The sequence below is a fragment of the Oreochromis aureus genome, linkage group 20 (genome assembly GCF_013358895.1).
Source record: "Oreochromis aureus strain Israel breed Guangdong linkage group 20, ZZ_aureus, whole genome shotgun sequence".
Taxonomy (NCBI): domain Eukaryota; kingdom Metazoa; phylum Chordata; class Actinopteri; order Cichliformes; family Cichlidae; genus Oreochromis; species Oreochromis aureus.
In genome coordinates, this window is record NC_052961.1 from 32498841 (window position 1) to 32523300 (window position 24460).

General features: G+C 41.5%; 1 protein-coding gene across 2 annotated transcripts in view; it reads right to left on the minus strand.

Annotated features, from left to right (window-relative positions):
• snphb (syntaphilin b) overlaps positions 1-24231 on the minus strand; it is a 38252-nt gene extending 14021 nt beyond the window's left edge. The window contains exons 1-5 of one of the 2 annotated variants that reach the window (XM_039603973.1): positions 23756-24231; positions 12763-12901; positions 1661-1840; positions 1103-1210; positions 124-273 (exon numbers count right to left, since the gene is read on the minus strand). In XM_039603973.1, the coding sequence (XP_039459907.1) occupies positions 124-273; positions 1103-1210; positions 1661-1840; positions 12763-12812 (488 nt within the window). In that variant the 5' untranslated portion in view covers positions 12813-12901; positions 23756-24231. The remainder of the gene's footprint in view (positions 1-123; positions 274-1102; positions 1211-1660; positions 1841-12762; positions 12902-23755) is intronic. The other variant, XM_039603974.1, reaches the window with a different exon arrangement.
• Positions 24232-24460: the final 229 nt, after the last annotated feature.

The following is a 24460-nucleotide window of genomic DNA, read 5'->3' on the forward strand; positions in this document are numbered from 1 at the left end:
GACAACAGAGAAACGGTTAGAACCTGTAAGAAGCACAGATCAATATAAAAGATCTAAGAAGAACTAACATAAAACCTTGCTTTCTAGGACCTGCCAGTCTCTCATTCTGTCTCAGTATCTCACCTGTCTTGCAGGGTGTTGATGGTTTCTTTTAGCTTGGCCCGCAGGTGTCGGATACACACCTCCTTCTGCTGAAGGGGTGTGAGGTACTGCTCTGGTGGAGGAGGCCGAATGCCATGGTTGTCTGTACATGACGTGTACTTCTGATGGCGTCTAAAACAGACAGGACTTCAGTTTATGAAAAGAATAAGTGCTGTTTTCCAATTTTTGAGATGTTAAGAAAGAAGGGATGGATGGAAAGCAAACATCACTATTTTCAGAATTAAGAGTGTCAAACACTCTTAACCTTCTGAGGTCTAAGTCATCGGTGATGATGATCTCACAAATAACTTTTTGCTTATCTTCAAAATAGTAGGTTGGGGCTCAGAGCTGCTGTTTTATCAGTAATGTGGGCTTTTTTCCTTTTCTTTAACAGCACTCACCATATTTTCATTCACATATTCAAACAATGAGCATAAACTGAGGAAAGAAGAAACTGCAAATGTGCCCTTTCATACTTTTGGAAAGCCAACTGTAGTAAATAATTTTTGCTTATGTCATATCATCGCTAAAATTCAGAAAACAGTTAATAAAAATGATTCCAGAAATGTGAATTGGCAGCCATATCTCCTCAGTTTTTAAAATGATGGATATTAATTAAATAGCTCGTTGAGGTAATAAGACAGCAAATCATGTTAAGTTCTGTTTTCACTGAGGTGACAAAGTCACAAAGAGTTTCATTTTCTATCCCAAGGCACTAACATTATACCTCTTTTCCACCAATGCAGTAGTGGTGCAGAGTTTGTGGTGCACTGCTGTTAGAGAACAAGCCCACATTTTAACAAGTTGGAGGAGTCATTATTTTGCAGTGTTAGTGTTGGAATTTGGGGAAACATTAGGAGGAAGAATGCAGAATCTGTGGCCCGCATCTGCTAACATAATTAGCTCTAGCACTGGGACTACACTGGTACAAGAGCTAGTAGACATGTGTTACACCTCTTACCCTTTGGTAGGGCTGCATTCACTGCCTTTACATGAGCCTGAGTTGCTGCTGCTGCTGAGAGAAGCGTTTCCATAGGGATCTCTATTACTGGCCGCAGCTGGAGTGCGCCTGGTACACAGTAAGAGGAGACATGTTAATCTGTTCCTGGCAACACCATGAAACAGATCCACAGTTCACACAGAAATGAATGGGAAACACTTCAGTCCAGGTCCACCAACATGCTAATACAACACAGGTCTACACAGATACACAGAGGACAATATTTCAGCATGTTGGCCTGAGAAACAAATACACACACTCCTCTTGGCACTCACAACAATGCTGAAACTGAAAAGGACATCAAATTAGCATTACTTAAATAAAAAAAAGAAAGCTTTCACCAGAAGGGAACTAAAAGGGAGCAATCAGACAGAAAAGAAGAAGAGAGTCAGACTAGACAGGATGTTTTCTAGAATGTAGCGACACATAACATTTACAGCAGTGCAAAACATCTTGCCATTCCCATGCTTTAAAGGATCAAGACTGATCGGGAGGAAAGAAGAGCGTGTCGGGACAGACCGGGAGCGAGGGGTGGAGGGAGAGTTTGTTGAACGACTGTGGCGATCCGGAGACTTGGTGGAAGCGTATCCCTTGGTCGGTGACTTGGTAGATACATAGCCTTTAGTTGGGCGCATTGACACCATATAGCTTGACTCCATGGGCACGTAGTCTAACTCTATGAACCTGCAGTAGTCAAACCTGACCAGAGACAAGAGGGTGTTAAATCACAGAGGGTGGCAATGTGCCTGCTGCACACTGAAGGGAGGCAAGGTTGGTTGACATTTAGCATTTCTCAGCATAATCTTAAAGTGTAAGAACTCAAACAGTGAAGTGGCTCAGGAGAGGTTGCTTTCTAAAAGCCATGCTTCAATGTTGAGGCTCCTCTGTTTGGCTTCCTATACTGCACCGCTAATTGGAGCAGTTTACTGCTATGAGGCTTTTACTGGAATGTAAACTAACACTGCATCCTGAAACACAATTTACAAGTGATAAAATGTTTTAGGTCTTCTAAGAGTAACATGGAAGCAGCGGCAACAACAATATTCATAACAGCCCCATCCTAACTCGCAACACACTTTCACAAAAATATCTCAGCAAACTTATAGAAAACACATTTAATCTCTGACAAAGCTGATACAATGACTGTCAGAATATACAGTGCAACACTGTTGTATTTAACTGTCAATATGTTTAGCTGCTCATTGCTCTTAAACCTCCGACACAAGTGAAAATTATAAAAAATTTCCCCCCATTTTTGATGACAAGTGCAAACTAGCTTAGCTTAACAAGTGAATTAAAAAAAGTTAAACTCTAAGACAACTGACACCTGTGCAAAACCACCATAGAGACCAAGTAAAACCACATAATATCAAAGAGTACAATTAGTGATGTATATATTTTCACCTCTAGGCTTTTTTATACTTAAACTGTTAGTACAGTTTAAGTATACCAGTGGTAGCTAGAAAAAAAGCAGGGTTATCTGTGATTGGCAACTTCTGTCAGCGTCTGTGTGGTTTTAAAGTATTTAATGAATGTTCACCAATTGAGTTACTGTTGTTCTTTAAAAGGACATGACTGTTGCCCAATCACTGGCCACCACACTGGGAGGGGAGGACAAGCAGGGTCAATCAGAGCAGCCATGAGGGTATTGGACACAGGACACGAAAACTACACACTAAACACTAAACATAGTCTTGTATATAACTCGTCTCTGTCTTTAAACTTTCTGCTGTTCATGTCTGTTCATATACATACATATATATATATATATATACGTATATATATATCTATATCTATATATCTATATCTATATCTATCTATATATATCTATATATATATATATATATATATATATATGTATGTATATGTATCTCATACTTTATGTATAAAGCAAAGTATGACAGTCAGTGTTTCCCACAATTACATATCTTACTTATTTCACCAACACAGAAAAACTAATGAAGCACAATGTTTTTGCAATTTGATTGAATTTTTAAGTTGCTCATGAGTTCATTTCACTCTATTTTGAAAGTTCAGTTGTTAACTATGTCATGTTTCCATGATGGCAAAGTGACCATCTAACTGTTTGGGCGGTCCTCAGCTTCTTCTTCTGTGAGCTTTTCTTTCTCCAGCTCCACTGCAGCTTACAATGCTAATCTTGTAGATCTGGAACAAGCTGAAGGTTCACTCTAAACCAAAATGCACTGCTGGTGGAGAGCTAGTTCATTTGCTGCTATGTTGAACTATCAGAAGACCACGGTTGACAATTGCAGGTCAAAACTGTTTGACTGTTTTTAATTGTCACAAGATTTTACTGACTGGGGAAGTTACTAGAGAAACAGCTGATGATTGAATTGAGGGCCACATTAATCAGAACTTCAAAGAGGTTTAGAACTAATGCTGCTAAGCTGACTCTACCAGGTCTCTAGAGCAGAACAAGGACTGCTATGGTCTGCTGTCGTCTAAGACAATGGAGCTTAAGTCCATCGACACAATGAGGAAGTTACCGGAGAAGAAGCTGATTACTGTCCTGTTATCGTCACAAAGCACCTACGGTAAAGTTTTTTAATTTACTTTTTAAAAAAAAAAATTAAGCATGGGTGCAATACACCAAGTCCAATCAGTGGTGTATGGAATCATGCATGCACATGTGTGCACAAACAAATGACCAAACAAAGAAACAAACAAAAACTCTTGTAACACTATAAATGAAATTTTGAATTTTGAGTGCCCTGTAAAAGATTAATAATACTTTTACTCAGGGTTTGTTTGAGCATGCAGCTAATGTTCAGCAAAAGTTCCAAAAAGTCATTTTAAGCATGAGGTCAAATAAGAAAAACAAAATCCTTAGTCACGTGGATTATATAATAAACCGCTGGAGACAGTTTGTAATAGGCAGATACATTATATTTAAACTACTAATGAACACACGCCTGTTGTTTCCATTTTTTACTGTATATTTTGATACAGAACTGAGTCACCGTGTCCTGTGTTACAGAATTAGGGAGGAAGGCAGATACTGACAACTAAACACTTAATAGCACAGAAATGGGGAGAGAGAAGCAGCAGAAACACTGAGCCTGGAAAGGGATAAAATACACAGTACAACAGTGTTGAGGACGTGACAGTTCATCCCAGCCATCTGCTGGGATGGAACTAATGTCTGGGGTGTGGGTGTTGTCTGCTTGAGGCAAGCATTTCCCAGTTGTCAGGTGTTAGCATGAGTGGGTGGAGAGGAGTGAAGAGACATTCCTTTACGAAAGCAACTTTGCTCAAGAGGCTGAAACTGATTTAGTAAACAATATCTCGATAAACCAAAAGCACATTCGCATTACAGGCAATGCTGCTGCACATGAGTGTTTCACACAGTGCTGTTGAGTGAGTGGCTGCGGTCAACCAGTGATCACAGTATGCACATTAAACGTGCCATTTCTACCGTGCATGTAGCCACTAAACCTAATCCTTGAAAGATTAGCACCAATTCTTGCATATAAGTACATGATAGTATCACAGACTCTAAGGTGATGTGACACAACAACACGCACACAGTTCTTGCCACTTTCTGTGCTCCTTACTGGCCACAGACTGTATACATGTGTTGGAAGTTGGTTTGACCATTCTCATTTTTTTACACTTCAGTCGTGACTTATCATATCGATGGTAGTCACACAATAAAACCGTACCTTGCTTTTTTGTTTATCTTATTCATGGATCTATAATTTTAAAAAGTACATCATGTTGTTTTGCACAAGTCTTGAACCGAGCAACCCGAGGCCACAACTCTAATCAAAAAATGTTTATAAAGATGTCATGAAGTCAAACAGAAGTAGAGTCATTTTGCTACAGCTCTATGTATAATAGACTCCAGGCATGCCTGCTTTTTTTGGGACCACATTTTTACATTACAATGCACAAATACGCATGCTCCCCAGGTGAAGAACAAGCAGGTGACAAAGTATAAGAGGAATGACTACTTGGCCATTGGGTCTCCAGCAGTCCATGTCTGTGTCCACATTGAAGCATATTCTTGGCTTTAAGTTTTAATGCACTATACAGAATTATTCTAATTCCACACTAAACTAATCATAAACCTTTAGGGTTTATGTTAACAGTAGCATGGTGCAGGTTTTCGTGTAGCAAACACCAACTGAAGTTAACCAAAATATAGCAGATTTTGGAAAATTCAATACATAGACTTTTTTGAAAGTCTCTTGTTGCTTTACATAGTTTAAAGCTAATTCTTAATGAATAACAGCACTATACCTTATACGTCATCAACTAGCTCTACGCTGTATAACAAGAATAAGTCTTTTAGCATTGACTGCATGCAAGTACCCATCTAGTATCCAGAGGTAACGCTAGCTAACTAAACAAGCTAGCTATTGATGGTAAACTTTTCAGTTTACCTGCACATACATGTCTGTGGCTCTGCTAAATTATTCTTATCTATGCTGGGGATAAATATTTATCCCAACTTCTGAGTTTCAGTACTGCGTCTTAGAAAAAGTCTTCAGTGCAAACAACAATCAAATAAGAAATCGACTTTTACTTTTAGCAGTTGTGATCCTATGACACCGTTTATAGTAGATCTGGATCTGTTCCATTCCAACTTTTTTATTAAACTAACAAACACATCTTTTTTATCATGAAAACTACTGCCTACCAAATAAAAGAGAAATTAACTAGATTCACAGCATCAGGAGACTCAAATAAAAAATCTACTCTGTGTCAACCGCTTGCCTGATCGTTGACAAAGGTGACCTGTGCAGCTTTGCAACAGGTGATGTTGACAGGAGAAGCCACACACCTGACTACAAAGATAAATCCTTACTCGATCACGTTTCACCGCATTATTCACAGGTTAGAACCATAACTTGCCTGTGTGCTGTTGTTTATTTTTCCAACATTTAATTTCCAATTTTGGTTTTAGTGGCTACAGTGCATGCCAAAGCTACAGCTACAGCTATGGAGCATGCTCTCTCAGACTGTAACTGAAGTGTGTCTCACGCAGGGGGCGCGGGCACAGGAATGGCCACTGGTGCTGTGGCGGCTGGCACAGCAGTCCCCGACCCAGACGCCGGCTTGGGTACCGGCACGGGCGAGGACGCCAGTATTTGCTGCAAGCGACGTTTGGGCTGCAGCACCTTCAGAGGGTTGAATCTGAGGAAAATAAATAAGAGAGAGGGAGGACACCACAACTACATGTTGATCCATCTGCAGTTACACAGCTTTTCCTGTAAAAACCCACCAGACAGATTCAGCTTGGCTCCAGTTTGAGAGATCATTTACCAGTCTGTGGCCAACACATACACCATAGCAAGCAACTGCTAGATGACAGCAATGACTATTTAACACATCAGCTGAAAGAAACAACACATTGGCTTTCTGTGGTATTAAAGTACTGTTAGTGTCAAACTGGACCACAGAAGAAAATCAATGTCCATCACTCATGCATTAAGTATATAACAACACATTATGTGTACAATACTATTGCAGCATTCACATTCCAAAACAAGTTAATGGTTGTGCTAAAGTCAACAGTGGTCCCTACAGACAAGAAATACATCTTATCCTTTATCCCATGTCCAGTAAACAGGCCAAGTCAGTCCAGTGGCTAGAGGAGAGAACATCAATATACTCAATACACTCGGTTCAAGTCGGTTGCTATTTACAGCATGTAGAACATACACTGCTATGAAAACAGTATTTGCCCCCTTCCCAATTTCTTCTTGGTCCCACTTACACCCTTCAGATCGCCAAACAAATGTTAATATTAGACAAACAGACCCAGTTCATATAAAATGCAGTTTTTAAATGATGATTTCATTTGTTAAAAGAAAAAAGTTATCTAAACCTAACTAGCCTTGGTGGAACAATAATAATGGGTTACGCCGCCCTTGGCAGTAAGAATTGCAATCAAGCATTTGCAATAACTGGCACTGAGTCATTCACATCACCGTGGAGGAATTTTGGCCCACTTTTCTTTACAGAAATGTTTTAATTCAAAAAAGAGGAGGGTTTTCAAGCACAAACACACAGTTTGCCAAAACATCTTAACTGGATTTAGATCCAGACTTACTTTGAACACTCCAAAATTATAGGTGGACTTACCGTTTTGGATTAGTAACATGCTGCGTAAGGTTCAGGACACAAGCTGAGGGGTGAACCAGTGAAAGTGAACTCTGTTTTTTTTTTAAAAAATGTGGTTGATCACAACAATTTCGTTGTATGTACAATGACAATAAAGAGCTATTCTATTCTATTCTATTCTATACATTATTTAATTAGGGAGAGCAATTACTTTTTCCGTGTAGGGCCAGGAAGGTTTGAATATTTCCTTATATTTCCTTATTTCCTTTAATAAATGAAATCATCATCTAAAAATGCATTTTGTATTTATCTTTGTCTAATATTAAAATTTGTAAGATTTATTGTCATTGTAAGGACACTGTGGGTTGAGATTCCAGAGTGCTACCTCATTTGGAAAGGGCACAATGAATGTGGAATGTGTGATGATCTCAACATGTAAATGTAGTAAATAAAAAAAAAAAGATATCAAGAAGGCAGCAAATACTTTTCACAGCACTCTAGTTCTCAATTTAAGTCCATTTATTCATCAACAAGTCTTAGACGAGTTACTTACAGGAAGTACAGAAACAAACTGAGCATGGGGCCACTTTTTAAATAAAGACAGAGATATTTATTTTACTTATAAAGCTACAATACAAAGAACACATGACAGTTTTTCCTGGTTTGCAATCAGCAGCTTCATTAACTGTTTATTCACAAGATTTTTATACATTCTTTATTGAAAGTACTGAGTTTCACTGAGTTTCAGTGCTAACTGCAATGCCAGCTTGCCATTTGGTGGTGTAATTTTGTAAATGTTTAATTATTCCTGCGACAAATTGTAACAGTAACAGTAAATGTTGCCTTAACTTTTCATTTATATTTTTGTACTCCTTCATAAATACTGACAGCTAACCGTGTCGGAAAAAGCTCAAGTCTCTCCGTTCCCACTGCAGTCTTAAAGGAACACACCCCATGCGTCATCAATAGCTGCTGAAAATTTTTAGAATTTAGAAATGACTCATTAATGGATTTAAATTACTTATTACTGTTTAAAACGACTATCATCTTGCCCCTCCCTTCTTTTCCTCCCCATCCCCGGCTGCCTCCCTCTTCCCGCTCCACCACACCCACCCACACAGGTAGGGCCTTGGGGTCTGGGTGTGTCACCAGGGTGCAGGGGAGGCATTCCCCCCTCTGTCCCCTTCTGGCCACCTGTGCCTCAATTTTATTTCACAACTTAGACATCCACATTATTCACACTCTCATAACACACACACATATATATATATATATATATATATATATATATATATATATATATATATATATGTATATATATATATATATATATATATATATATATAGGGCCTTGAGGGTGACCACGTTAACGGCGCCCAGAGGACGGTCTGTGTATTCAACCCTACCTCTGGCGCCGGTGCCCACCTCTCAATTTTAAATCCATGTAGACATTGAGGGTTCTCGGGAGGGCCGTGCTAACACCTGCTGCTCTCTGGCAGCAGCACCATGCCCTCCCTTGTTTTAAATGCACTTTAGAACAACACGCAGCAACACTACACATGAGCGGGAGGAGGGAGGTATGGGGTCTTCACACACCCCCGTTCTCTACTAGCCATCGGGCGGGGCTGGGAGGAGGTGTTGGCTGTCCGGTTGGTCTCCCTGCTGCTGCGGAGCCTGGGGCGGTCTGCTTGCCTCCACCCCGGGGAAAGGGTCACATCTCTTGGGTCTGGGTGCCGTTTCCCCTCTGGGGGCGAGGGTACCTGGACCCGGGCATAGAGTATGTTTGGGGAGTATGATTGTGTGTACATGTCTATATATGTCTATCCCTACGTTGGGTGAGTGCTGAGTGTTTGTATATGTGTGCATGAGGGTGGGAAAGCATGTTTATGTCTGTGTGTGCCTGTTTGTCTGTGTCTATATGTCAGGTCGGGTCTTAGACTCCACCTCCCTGGTACTCCCAGGCCCTCCAAGTGTGGAGGCTCATCTCCCCTCACCACACTCCCTGCTGGTAACTGATGCCCTCAGGGGTTGGTGCATTGGTGGTTCTTGGTGTCCGGGCTGGGCGCTCAGGTATGCACCGGCTCACTCCCGTGGCTACTTGGCGGGGCCCGATGCCTGTCGCTCGGTCAGGCCTCTTCCGGGCAAAGGGGGCCTCGGCCTCCGGCCTCGGGCCTGCAACTCGGTTCACTCTGGCACAGCTGGCTGCCGGCAGAGCCGGCGGGCACGCCAGTGCAGCCCCTCTGGCTTCTGCTCCATGGCTACTGGGTGACCCCTCGTCTGGGGATCTCCTCAGCCCTTCCCAGGAAGGTGGCACGGATGCCCCTCCGGTGGTGCTCCTTGGGCTCTCGCACTCTGGGTCCTCTGGATGTCTGGAGCCTGGATCTCCTCCATGCCTGCTTCATGCCCTGGGGGACGGGGCTATGGGCCTCCACACCCTCTAGCAGACCATTACATGGGGAAACCTTTTGTATACAAGCGCGTTGATCCACACAGGTGTGCACACGGGTGTTCACTGTTCGTGAGACATAAACTACACCTTTCTTAGCTGCTACTTCAAAGCACATTGTGCGCTGTCTGTCCCTGCGTGCTGCACAACAACTTTCAATATTTAGTATTTACTGCTGTTCACACTCAGCTAGATTAACGTGATGGTGTTGTGTTTAGTATGTTGCTTTGTTTTTGTTTGGTTTTTTTTGCTTGTCTTCTCTTCTTTTTCTCTCAACAGGTGATCCAGGAGATTTTTTTTTTTTCTTTCTCTTTGTCTTTATAAGTGCCCTTTCTCACTGTCCCTTTTCCTTCTGTTTTTCTTTTCCTTCCTCTCTTTCTTTCTCCCTTTCCTATCCCCCAGTCATGTCTGTCCCATCCGTAACAACTGAAAATAAAATAAATAATAACAACAAAGTTTGATCAAATGGACCAATACGGCAATGCCATGATGATCCATTTGGCAAAATAAATCCATTTGGTATCCTTGTTGGTCTTCAGACAACAATTCTGACGGCTTAAGAACCAAATGGGACAGACAAAAAAAAAAAAATAAAAAAAAAAAATAAAATAAAATAAAACGAATATCAATTAATTTCAAAACACCCTATTTTCTCTCACTTATTAAAAAGTGGCACCACATTGACTATGAATATTTGTTAAAGATGTGACACACACACACACACACACACACACACACACACACACACACACACACACACACACACACACACACACACACACAGGGTGCTCTTACACATAATATTATACTGTTGGAGATGTGAAATTTGCCCCCACTGACACCAGGCAAACCTCCACCAGCCCCACTCCTGCTAAACAGGTGAGGCACAGAAAACAGCGACAGGAGTTAGTGCTGCTGAATCTTGTTCATTTTTTTTTTTATTTTTTTTTTATTTTTGCTGTGTTTTACTTGCATCTATTTGAAAGAGGGAGTGTAAACACGAAAAATTATTTTATTTTATATGCTGGAATATGCAGAAAATAGGTTTAAATGTTAACCAAATTTTTTCAAGTCAAAGACAGTTGCATATGATTTAATTTTTGCTTGATGCAATGTGCATAAAGTTAAAAGATTAAACCTAATAAAAAAGACTCTTTCATTTGATTCAATTTTATAAGATGGATTATGCAGAAAAAATAGAATTGGGCAGAAAGGTCTGTTGCTTTATTATGTATTCAGGTTGTGTATCATGTTTTTAAAAAGTAACTAAGTAATAATAACTAATTACTTTTGAAAATAAGTAATCAGTAAATTAACAGGATTACTTTCTTGGAGAAGTAATCAGTAATTAATTACTTTTTTCAGGTAACTTGACCAACACTGGTCTTGTATTTATCAAGCACCAGAAACTGTGCTGAAAGAACTACTGGTAAGGCTTCGTACAATGACTATGAAAGCTTTAGGCTCCTGTTCCCAGTTTCAGCCCAAACTAGTAACACTTATGATGATGTGTTATCCTTTAAAGACACTTTCAGACTGCATTATTAGAATGCGCACAGGTAAACAGTTATGAAAGATACTGTACACATCCACTAACCAGACACCTGATGGGAAACAACGTTCCCTTTCATGAACTGATGTATGTTAACACTGTATTTTAGCCTTAACTTCAGTGTACATGGTCATTACAAATAGCACTACATCTATGTCCATATGGAATAGTATGAAAAAAATTTCATATTTCAGTTTCCACAAAGCAGCTATTGTTTGCCTTGATGAAGGTTGTCCACACACATCTGTATGCTGAGCTGTTATCAAAGGCTAGATCTTTTTTTTTTTGGTCTGTTTGCTTGTAACACAAATCTATACTGATACTAAAGCATCATATTAAAACATAAAGAAAAAGCCTTGAATGAGCAGGTATTCATTTTTAAAAATAAACACAACACCAAAAAATGTGTTACATGGTGAATACTGTAGTCCTGCACATGTTTCTGTAAACCATATGTTTCAGTCAGCTCAAGGCCACTTATGGTTTATTTGGTTAACTTGTGGCTGACATTTAGCTAATCTGTTGCCCACATATGGCTGACATTAGGCAGCCAGGATTGAGATGCCCATAGGTCATCGCACCATATGGTTTGTCTTCAGAACTGAGCCAGAATACTGCAATGTTTCTGTCTGGGAGTAGTAGAGATAATAACTGTTGATTTAAATGTGCTTTTGTTGTTTTTTGTTTAGCATGACCTTATTTTGGATACTACAGCAAGATTAGAAAGCAACAATATAAGAAGGTGATATTTTGAGATGTATGTATTCTGATGTAGTCCTATCTGTGTATATTATTATTATTATATGTGTATATATTATTATCACTGCCGGAAAGCTGCATGTTTTTGGGGAACCATATGTTTGGCAATCCATCGTGCTACAGAACATGTTTCTATTTCTCCTTCCATTTCACGATGGTTCCTAAATATTATCAGAGACCGAGACTTTGGTCTCTGATGATGTGGTTTTTAAAGTAGTGAAAAATAGCAGCTGCCTTCAAAATAAAAGCAAAAAAGCTGAATTATGATTTCTCACAAAATTGCAAAAGACAGGAGATGAGGAGTTTATTGAAGAGTGTTTGGTGTCTGAAATGAGATAAACTGCAAAATGTATACTTATTTATGTTTGACCTTCATGCGCACCTCACACCTCGCCAGGCTGGGCTTGGATGTTGCCCGCAAGCCACACAATACCCAGTATTTATACTTTTCACTCTGTTTAGATCATGAGGCAGGACACTTTAGGCTCTTGTGGTCGAATTGAGTACAATAAAAAGAAGTTACTGGTTTTTAGCAGATGAATCTATTTTTTTGCTTCTTAATTTTTTTAATTTTACAGACAGAAAATATTTAAGAAACGATGAATCACTGAAATGAATTTTTCTCTACTTATTTCTCAGGGCTCTGAGACACTACAGCACAATATGACATACTTATTCCCTGCAGAATTTTCAACCATGGTTACCTTACAGTGCACAGAATTAATTATCACAGGTGAGCACTGGTATCACAAAACAGGTCTTTACTCTACTTACCGGCGAGAGACCGACGTAGACCTCTGATTGGGCGGAGCAGGGGCAGACATGGAGCCAGGCAACGTCTCGTGTAACTTGAGGTTTCTTGTGTTCTAACCTTTTCTCTGAGTTTTTCAGCTCTACACTGAGAGCCTGGAGTCTGACAGAAAACAGACATGGGCAGTGAGTGAACACAGAGTCACACAAAGAAAGAGAGGACTGTTACACACTCAAATAAAGCGTGATTTTTGCTGACTGCCCATGTGCACAGCTATAGATGCCTTCATCAGGCTCCCTTGTGCTACTGACACAAGCTGACACTTAGCTTGCACAGAGCGGACATCAGCGTTCAGCAACAAATCACATTCCAATCATGTGCTACAACTAGCCAATCACCACTCCTTTGTCTGTTTCCAGGTCAAATAACAGTGGTAGAGGTGAGCAAAGAGAAGTGAGAGTTGCATCTGTATCCGGACAGATTCAGTTCAGTTTTATTTACATAGCACCAAATCACAACAACAATCACCTCAAGGCGCTTTATATTACAGCGCCCTATGAGGAAGCACCTGGCAACATTGGGAAGAAAAAACTCCCATTTAGCAGGAAGAAATCTGTAAATGTACACATATATACATGTTGCAGGTTTCTGCCACAGCAGTGTGAGTACGTCCAAAAATATTTAGAAATAAAATCCTGCTGAGTTGTATTGTGAGATAGAAAGATAGGCTAAGAGAGAAAAGCGAATGAAAGAAGAACTTGGAGGGGGGAAAGAGGAGGATTATTCTCATCAATAATACACCACAAACAATTTGGTGGGCCCTTGAGAGGCAGGTTTCTGTATGTGTGGAAACGCAGGACGCCTGCTGTCAGTCAGCTTCCTGCATTAACACTTCTCTGCTGTGTTGTTTTCCTATCAACCATGACTGGCTCAAAAAGCCTCGCTCATATTCTCTTCCGCTTCTAAAGTCAGTGAACAAAGACAGCTAGAATAAAGTTATTCTGTCAAATCCTGTCGATACTATTAATCTACCTACTGTAGAACTTCATCCACATCTGAGCTCTAACTTTAAATCCTCTTCCATTGTTCCTTGGCTCTCTATCGCGATTTTAAAGCTGGTCTGAGATGTCTTGTTGCATAGTTAGCAGTGAGCAATCTAAACCACAGACCCGTGCAGTGGCACAAATCTCTATCCTAATGAAAACACACACAAGATCCTTATGTTAGTGTTTTTGTATGAACACAAACCAGACAGAGAACCAGCCTCAGGAGCACATCACAGAAAAATGTGTCCACAGAGAATCTACTGTAGTACTCCTGCTTCCTCCCACAGTCCAAAGACATGTAGTTAGTAGGGATAGGTTAATTGGAAACTCTAAACTGCCCATAGGGCATGTGAGTGTGAATGGTTGTCTGTGTCTGTGTGTTAGCCCAGTTACAGACTGGTGACCTGTCCAGGGTTCACCCTGCCTATTAATTCAATTCAATTCAATTTTATTTATATAGCGGCAAATCACAGTCGCCTCAAGGCACTTTATATTGTAAGGTAGACCCTATAATAATACATACAGAGAAAAAACCCAACAATCATATGACCCCCTATGAGCAAGCACTTTGGTGACAGTGGGAAGGAAAAACTCCCTTTTAACAGGAAGAAACCTCCAGCAGAACCAGGCTCAGGGAGGGGCGGCCATCTGCTATGACCGGTTGGGGTGAGAGAAGGAAGACAGGATGAAAGACATGCTGCGTCTTTTATCCTGTCGCCCTAAGACAGCTGAGATAGGCTCCAGCACCCCCCCGTGACCCTGAAAAGGATACGCGGAAGAGAATAGATGGATGGATGGGTCCTGATGGTGTGACGTGACCTGGAAATCAACTATAGGGACAAAAGTACTGGATGACAGTTATCTTTAAATTCAAGCGTATAATGTATTCTGGTGTATAAAATCAAACACCTAGCCACACAGTATGTCCTTTTAAAGATTTGTGAAAGAATCGGTTGTTCTAATGAGCTCACTGAATTCAAGTGTGATACTGTAATTAGATGCCAGAATTGCAACATTTCTTCCCTCCTAGATATCCCACCAGTAGATGGTTTTATTGCAAAGTGGAAGCGTTTAGGGACCATGGCAACGTTGACACAAAGTGTCAGCCCATTTAACATTACAGATGCAAATTTTATAGTATGTAGTTTAAATCTCCTCCGGCAGCATCATCAGCACAAAAACTATGTTCCAAGAGCTTCATGGGTTTTCATGGCTGAGCTGCTACATGTAAACCTTACATTGCCAAGCACAATGCTATGTCAGATGGAGTGGAGTAAAGCGCACCACCACTAGACTCTGGAGCAGTGGAAATGTGGTCTGTGATGTGATGAATCATATTTCGTTATCTGGCACTATGATGGACAAGTCTGGTTTGGCAAATGTCAGGAGAACATTACCTGCCGGAGTGCCAACTGTAAAGTTTAGTGTTGGAGAAAAAATGCTATGGCATTGTTTTTCTGGGCTCCTTAGATGCAGTGAGGAGAAATGTTAATGCTTTGGCTTACAGAGATATTTATTCAACTAGCTGAGTTTAAATAAGCAAGAAATGAGAACTTATTCCATTTTTTCTGGACCTTTTATATTGATTATTAGTTTTGTATTTGTAATTATTAGATTGGTATATAAAGGATGAATTTAGCTGGTAAGACACCTTCTTTGTGTTTGGACTAATGAATGTGACTTGTAGATCTGAAAAGTGAAACCAGCATGGAAATGTGTTTAATCTACATTAAGAGATACCATTTGGCTAAGATCCTTGACAATTTAAAACATTTTCTCTTAACTTCACTGTTTCTGACTTTTTAGAGCAAAATTTACCTATCTTACAATTCATATCTACCAATCTTAGCTGTCTTAACTATCTTATATCTAACTTCAAGTCAGCATGTCATCCTGCTTTGGCTGCTGTCACCACAGATCAAACCACACCAGACCACATGATGCAGATGATTTATTAAGTTAGGCCTGTTATGCAACACCATATCCAGCCTGACTGTGCTGAACAGGCAAGCAGCTTCTGTGCTGACGACATGGAAACACAAAGCTGGTATATGAAGGAGAGGAGGTAAGAGAAAAGAAAACGTGAGGATGAGAGGAGGAAAGAGGAGCCAATGAGATGAAAGGAGAAGACAGCACGTGTTGCAAGAAGAGTGGTAACTGAGGAAAGGAGGTTTGAAAGAAGGATGATTCTGGACACACAGGACTATGGAATGGCATGATTACATACACACACACATTCACAAACTCAGCATTATTCACCCCCCAATATGTCTGGAGCAGAACACACAGTGCATTGTCTCTCATGAAAGACAGTGTGTCCTTGTTGTCCAACCATGATGTGACCTTGATGAATCTCAGAGTATCTGCAACAAATGTTCTGCAGTGTCAGTAAGTGAAAGTACATACAGGCAGTACTAAACAGTAACAAGGATCTGACTTACTCCAGGATGCACAGCATAATGTGTGAGAGGAATGCAGACTCACAAGTCTGCATTTAAACTCCTCCTTTAGTCTTTCATCTAGATCGAGCAGACTGCAGTGGTAACATAACTCACGACTTGGACCCTATAGGGGGACTGGAGGCTGTGTGTGTGTGTGAAGGTGTGACTCACACCAGTTACCAGAGCCTCCTGAATGCATAATGCAAGCCTATCTAATAAACAGGAAAACGCTGGGAACCAGAGGTTCATAAACTGCTTGATAGCCATAGGGTCTTGAACACTGAGTCACTGCTGCTATTCCAGAACAGCCATTCAACACCTCTGGTGTGTGTTTGGATGTGCTTGTGGGCTGAGTGTTGATCTTACAAAGCAACTGTGGTTGTTCTGTAACAATTCAACAAATCTCCTCTTTGGAGGGGGTCAATAATCAATGAGAAAGATCGAATAAAAGGCAAACATAGACTGTAAATAAAAGATGGCTTCCCGGGTCTTAAACGTAAACCCAATTTGGGAGAGCTTTACACCTGCATTCTTTCTAAGCGTCACCAGGGCATGGCTCCATTAGTTTTAACATGCAGTTTTGTTTCATAGATGTCTATTAATAAAAAAGGCCCGTCTCCCATTAGTTTATTTCCCATTAGTTTATTTCAGTAACAACTGAAGTCATAATTAATAGTGCAAATCAGCAGAAATCAGGGTATAGCTTAAGATGTCACAGTGGTGACATCCATCTTTTATATAACATATATTTTTATATAGGTCAAACTCCAGCAACAAGTGTTATTATAGAACACAGTCCTTTACTAATGTGTTTCAGCTTGTGGTCAGGGTTAGTATTACACACAAAAAGAGAGAATGTTAATACACAAACAACCCTTTCTGTAATTATTTTTAAATTAAAGTCTTTAGCATTTCACTGGATGACAATTCTTCATTGAAAAAATACCTTAATGTACTTAAAAGGTGGCAAAATAAAGCAGATCACAATGAATGAAACACCACCACTGTGTCCATTTGAAGTGTTAGAAAGGTATGGATATGTTTTAGGCATCAGGAAGTTTTCCACCACAGCTGCTGGCTCCAGCATCACAGTGTCAGAATTAGATATATTCCGAGTGTTAGGGGTCAAAGGTTATCCATCCATCCATCCATCCTCATCCGCTTTATCCGAAGTCGGGTCGCGGGGGCAGCAGCCTAAGCAGAGAAGCCCAGACCTCCCTCTCCCCAGCCACCTCCTCCAGCTCATCCGGGGGAACACCAAGGCGTTCCCAGGCCAGCCGAGAGATATAATCTCTCCAGCGTCCTGGGTCTGCCCGGGGCCTCCTCCCGGTGGGACATGCCCGAACACCTCACCCAGGAGGCGCCCAGGGGCATCCTTGTCAGATGCCCGAACCACCTCAACTGGCTCCTTTCGATGTGGAGGAGCAGCGGCTCTACTCTGAGCCCCTCCCGGATGGCCGAACTTCTCACCCTATCTCTAAGGGAGAGGCCAGCCACCCTTCGGAGGAAGCTCATTTCTGCCGCTTGTATCCGCGATCTCGTTCTTTCGGTCACTACCCACAGCTCGTGGCCATAGGTGAGGGTCGGGACGTAGATCGACCGGTAAATTGAGAGCTTCGCTTTTACACTCAGCTCCCTCTTCACCACGACGGACCGGTGCAGCGTCCGCATCACTGCAGCCGCAGCACCAATCCGTCTGTCGATCTCCGGCTCCCTTCTCCCATCACTCGCGAACAAGACCCCGAGATACTTGAACTCCTCCACCTCTCCGTGAATCGCTACCTTATCGTGGTGGAGGGGTTTGTGTGTCACAGGGATCCCAGGGGCTATGTTGTCTGGGGGCTTTTGCTCCCTGGTAGGGTCTCCCATGGCAAATTGGTCCTGGGTGAGGGACCAGACAAAGAGCGATTCAGAAGACCCGTATGAAAAGAACATCGAGGGAACAGTTTACCCTGCCCGGGATAGGGTTACGGGGCCCCGCCCTGGAGCCAGGCCCGGGAGGGTGCCCGAGGGCGGCGTCTGGTGGCCGGGCCTTAGTCCATGGGGCCCGGCCGGGCACAGCCCGAAGAGGAGACATGGGCCCATCCTCCCGCAGGCCCACCACCCGCAGGAGGCGCCATAGGGGTCGGGTGCAATGTGTGTCGGGCGGCGGCCAGGAGCGGAGGCCCTGGCGGACCGATCCCCGGCTGCCAAGACTGGCAATAGGGACATGGGTCAAAGGTTAATTATGTCTTATTTGCTACACTACTCCCAAACTAGTGAAGGCGAAGAATTCAAAAGCAGTGAACTCCTCATCTGATTTAAAAAATAAATCTGTAGGCTGAATGGAACACTGCGGCTCTCCGAGGTAAACAGTCTCTATCACACTGGATGATGACTCATTCTTTTATCTTAACATACAGCACAGTCAGCAGCTTCTAGTAGCATCCTACCTGGAAAAACATAATGATATGACCCTCCACCGTAAGTGCTATAAATACCAACACAAGAAAAAAAAACATGGTTATGATGTTGATGGTAGAGGTGCTGGTTTCCTGGATTTTTCCAACAAAGGACAAATTACATGTAAACACTACATGTAAATAAATAACTAAAAATCTACTGGTGGATCTGTTTGTTAGCTGTCGTCAGGTTTGGTCCCTGTAGTCTACAGCACAGCTAAAGGAAAAAAACGACAAGACACTTGGGACTTTGTTTCATAACAATCACAGAGGTCACTAATCCTCTGCATTTCTTTGTGGAAGTTTTCTAAAAATGCATCAAGTTCAGTACTTATTTGATTTATGCTCGTCCCAACTCTGCTTGGATCAGCTGGTTGTCGTGTTTGTGGCATTCCAAACACATGTTGCCGATAGGGAAGTTGCAGAGTTCACTGTGGAGAACAAACTATGCAATGTAAACACTCATTACATGGATGAAGGGTGTTTGTCTCTTTTTTACATTTTTAATTTATCTTCCGTTACAAATGCTGATACTGATAGCATTGGCAAATAGCTGTTATTGACCAATAAAATCTTGAATTGAGGTTTCCAGAGAGGTGCAATTAAAAATAATCAATTTTTATTGCTCTTTCACAATAAAAAGGGGGTATAAACCTACCCACAGCGAGCCTCTATAGCAGCAACTGATGGTGATGCAAATACACACTGCAGTAAAGGCTACACAATGTCAGTTTCTCAAAACAGATGGCAACGTAAAGACCAGCTCCTCTTTCTTACAAGCCTTTCCCCATGAACATGAGCCATGAGCATATACACACTCATTCACACATTCAGTAAGGAGGTCAAAACAGCAAACGCAGATCAGGCCAGTCCTGCAGAGTCACCCTATTGCCGCAGTGCATGCAGAATAAGGTCCAGCAGAGCACAGCAATAAAGCTGCTACAGCAGTGCTCTTACTAATTAACATAACAAAGAGGATTAAAAAATAATATTCTAATCCTTGAACAAATATAATCAATCATTAATAACTAGACTCTGTTTTTTTCTTTTATGCTCACCAGGGTTAATGGTGCTCTTATAGTTTCCATACATCAGGCATTTATTGGACTTTTGCCCTCATTTGGCTTTGGTTAAAAAGCACTTCTGGATTTCTAAGGGGCTGTCTGAGCATAATCAGGTCAAATGCTCAAAATATCCAATACACCATAGGTTTGTCATTAGTGAGCCAAGCAGCAGCAAATGAAACCACGCCAGAGTGCTGCAGCCTAAATGATTGTGCTAATAGTGTGTGTGAACCAAAGAGCATTGATAAAAGCAGGAAATCAATAATCACAATCACATTATTACAGTGTACGACTCAGCACTGCCTACATGAATCTCTTTCACTGTCGATTTACATTGCTTATCTCTCCGGCCTATTTCAGTTGTGTATCATCTAAAGTGGTATTTTTGTGAACACTGGATGGATAGAAGAATAGCTGCTCTGTTTTTTCTGTGTTGGTCTCCACCATCTCCTGAGTAATGTATGTATTCAATTCTTCACTGTGAACAGCTACGAAAGGGCGAGAGATGGAATACACACAGAACAGATCGTCAATTTGTCACAGGACCGAAATTAAACATATAAACTGAAAAAAATGAGAGGAAATTGTTTAGAACCTTTGCTTTTAGCCTCTGGTTTGACTTCATTGTGCAGCAATAATTGCAGCTAATCTTTTGAATAATTGTTGATGAGTCCTGCATTGACCTATTGCCCATTTCATAGTTTATAACATATTTTAATGTTGCTAAGTTTCCTTGCATAACTTTAAGGTTTGGACTTGGCTGTTCCAAACCATTATTTTTAATCCTTTATTGATTTATTTTCCTTTGTTCAGTAGAACAACTTGTAAGATTTCATGAGATCATAAGAAATCTCACTTGTGGTGATGTATTTCCACCAACATGTTGTGAAGATGAGTCTTAATCTCTGTTTTTGTAATGTAAAAACAGGGGTGCATACTCACACTCGATTATCATTCCAAACACTGAAAATACCTTACAAATAACAATTTGTAATAATGATTCAATTTGTTAAATTAGTTGCTTTATGTACCTGTAGCATCATTTAGCTTCAAGTTACACAGGCCTAGAACCAGTTGGTGATCAGGCAAACACTGGTCACTAGAGAAACCAGTGGTGAGTGGTTACTGGAGGTTGCTGCCATTCCCTGTTAAGTCCTTTGCTAAAGTAAGTCACAGAGGCATAGAGGCTGGTCATTGACCCTCTTGCAACCACCAATCACTAGCCTTGGTCTCTAAGTGATGGTGAATTTTGTGTGAATGCAAACAGAGACTGTTTGTCTTCATAGTAAAAGTTGCAGTGTTTGGAAATGTGTTGGTTTCAGCAGTAAGACATACATTTTATTAAAGCAAACATTGTCAGTTTCTTTGTGCTGCACTTTTTCAGGTTTCACTACTGCTTGGTGGTTATTTAGCGAGTATGTGGTAAATGAGCTGATTGTCTACCTGAGCACTCAAAGTGTTTTATACAACTTGCCTCATTCATACATTTATACATGTAGTTTTTCTACCTAAAAACACTCACACTCTGATGGAAGCACCAGAGTTCATACTCCAACAGATGTACTGGAGTATAACTGTAGCAGTAACAGCCAGGAGCAGATCCACCAACCTTGCGACTAGTAGAGGACCTGCTCTACCTCCTGAGCTACAGCCACCCTGTCTGCAAGCAAGTCATCATCTTCCATGCAAATAACAACAGGTGACTGCAGCAATCTAGCAACCAAAGCAATTATATGAAGGTTGTTTGTGCAGTATTGTCTTTATGACCAGGTTCACCTAACAACTGCTACTAAATACTACCAGCAACCTTCAGCTACAAATCACTATCTGCTCAGGGAATCTTCCCTAGTGATCTGAGGCTGCCAGAGGGCCGCAGACCGGTCTCTAGGTGTGTAACTGAGGTCTGAAGAACCACTTATACAATTAAACTTAGTATTATGTAATATTAAGCTTTCTGCTATTTCCCTTGCTCTTTCTTTTTTATAACCACTAAACTCTATCTCCAGTTACTGTAGAAATATTGTGCAAACAACTGGAATTCAAAGTGACATGTTTTACTGCACATGTGGGCTATACCTATACTAAAAGGGAAGACCCTTTCTTCCTTTGCAGCATTCATGGATTTGAAGATGTGATTAACACTACAACAAATAGAACAAAGAGTATTTCATATACTGAGAGACCACCGGGGCAGTGTCACACTTGAAGGATGAATAATTCTGCTTGTTGTTCCTAAAGTTTACTCTCCATGAGTGCATCTGGGTAAATGGCATGGTGACATAGTCCCCATGGCAACGGTCAGTCCACCACTTGTTTGGAACGTGACCAGAAGGAGAGTGGCTATTGGCTGGGTGCGCTGAGGAACAGGATGAAGGAAGGAGCCTGCTGCTGACAAGATGGCAATGCTGCAAAGGACAGCTCAATCTTACAGCTTGCAGCAATGCATTGGACTTCTGTTTCAGACAGTGTACTGACCGTATGTGGCCTCATATATTAATTAAGGTTCATAAGTGTGGCTGGAGAACTGAACAGTCCTAAAGAAACAGGCTCAGATGTCCAAGAGCCCCTGTGACTCCTTGGGTGCCTGGGTTGGTAGCCCCTTTTTGAAGGGTATCTAAAAAGAGATTCAAAATGAAAGGATAAAAGAGACTCAACAACAAACAAATGAAACATGAAAATGGAACTTAAAATGCCAACAAAAGATGGAATGGCTTTAAAAACAAGTGCACAAATATACGCATTTCCTCAAAAAGACAACAAATGATTCAAAACAATTACAGAGACCCAAAACAACTATGAAAGATCCAATAAAACAACAGCCAAAACCATTCCACAAAGATGCAAATTAAACAAAAGTAGAGGCAAAGAGACAGAAAACAACAAAAATTACATTTCTGACATATAAAGATCAAAAGCCTATAAACAGAGACTGAAAACAGTTATATACAAAAGTAGAAAATTCAAATCTAAAAAACAGAATCACTACCAAGACATGCAACATGACAACACAAAAAATGCAAAAGCTGGTAGAGATGAATGAAAATGGGTTCACTGTCTCATAGTGCATTAGTGTACAAATGTATTTAACAGTATTTGCTTGCACACGATGTAGTTCTCAGTGTCTACCTGCTTAACTGTAAAAAAAAAAGTTGAGCATTTATGATGATAAATGGAAGAAAAGTGTTCTTTCAGTCAGCACTGGCACAGAAATGCACAATATGCTTTCTGTGCCAAGAAGATTCAGGGAGATCCTTGTGCCAGAATCTTCAATCAAACTCCTTTCATAACTCCATTCATTCACTGACTACGCTTCTCTACCACTGTATTAAAATCAGGCTTAAGCCTGATAAAACCCTTTTGTCATAAACACGTAAAAGAAAACTGTGCGCAAATGAATTTCCTCACGGAAACCAGACTGTTCTGTGATATGATCAGAGTAAAAGCCATGTGGACATGAATAAAGAGCTCTGGCTCTGTCATCTGTCAGGCAGGACGTTACGTTAGTGGAAAAACAGGAATGCTGCAAGGTCAAACTGCAGCGCCAGGCAACCCGTCACGACTCTGCCGCCTGGAAACATGGATGACACTCACTTTGAGTGTGAGCTGGTGTGAGCTGCTTGTGCATGCGGAGCCAGGGGTTTTAAAAACTGTCAGCTGTGACGCTGTGTGGACAGTGTGTACTGTATCTGACGCCCAAAGGCCCGTGAGAGTTCAAACATGGACGCGCAGGATGACAAGACGCGAAAACATCTGCCGGAGGAAGCGCACTGCGCATCAACATCATCATCATCATGCCTCCATCAGCTGCACCAAAACAAACAGACAGGCCAGGAAACAGCCTGACCCGACAACCAAGAGCTTTACTTTCCACAAATTCCCTGCACGGGGGCTCCATTCACTTATTATTTGTAACGGTTGCTGTGAGCCACTCTGTACACTACACGCAGACGGATTCTCCGCACTGAGAGAGCTCTGCAGCATCCACAGATGGCACCGATGATTTCCGTAAACGGGCCCCGCTTACCTGTGCCCGGCTTCCCTGTTAGTCCGTCCACAGTTCCATCGCCACGGTTGTTGTTGTTGTGTCCCTCATGTCCTCCACCAAGAGCTCCGCCTGATGGAGTGGCGGCACGTCCGAGGAGGAGTGGGGAGGAGGGAGAGAGGGGGCTGAGTCAAGAGGGATGCAGGGAGATGCACTGGATGGCTGCCGCGTGAGGAGGAGAGGCACAAGGGTATATGGACGGAAGCATCTGCGTCACGTTACGTCAGATTGATCTTTTTAAAGGGAAACACTACTTCATTTGTCGGGCTTCAGTTCAGTGCAAGCTACAGTTCCCAGCTTCTTTAACACCAAGAATACTTTAGAGACAGGGCTGCTGTGGTCTGTTACTAGGTAACACTGCAATAGATATATAGTTATGGCTATTGTGAAGATGTAAAATATTCGTTGGAAGTGATCGGCAGGATTTTTAAATGAGTAAATCAGAGGGACAAATATAGAGAGGCAAGGCACAGATATGTGCAGAGGAGGGGAAGTGAACATTCTGGGTAAAGGATGTTGAGGTAGAAAAAGAGGAAGAGCACAGAGAAAGTTCGAGGATGTTGTGAAGGAGGAAATGCAGAGGGTTGGTGTGACACAAGGGGATGTTGGAGGATGAGAGAGGAGTAGACGAGCAACCAGTGTCCAAACAAAAACTTTGAAAGACGTCCAGAAAGACTTTTGTACAGT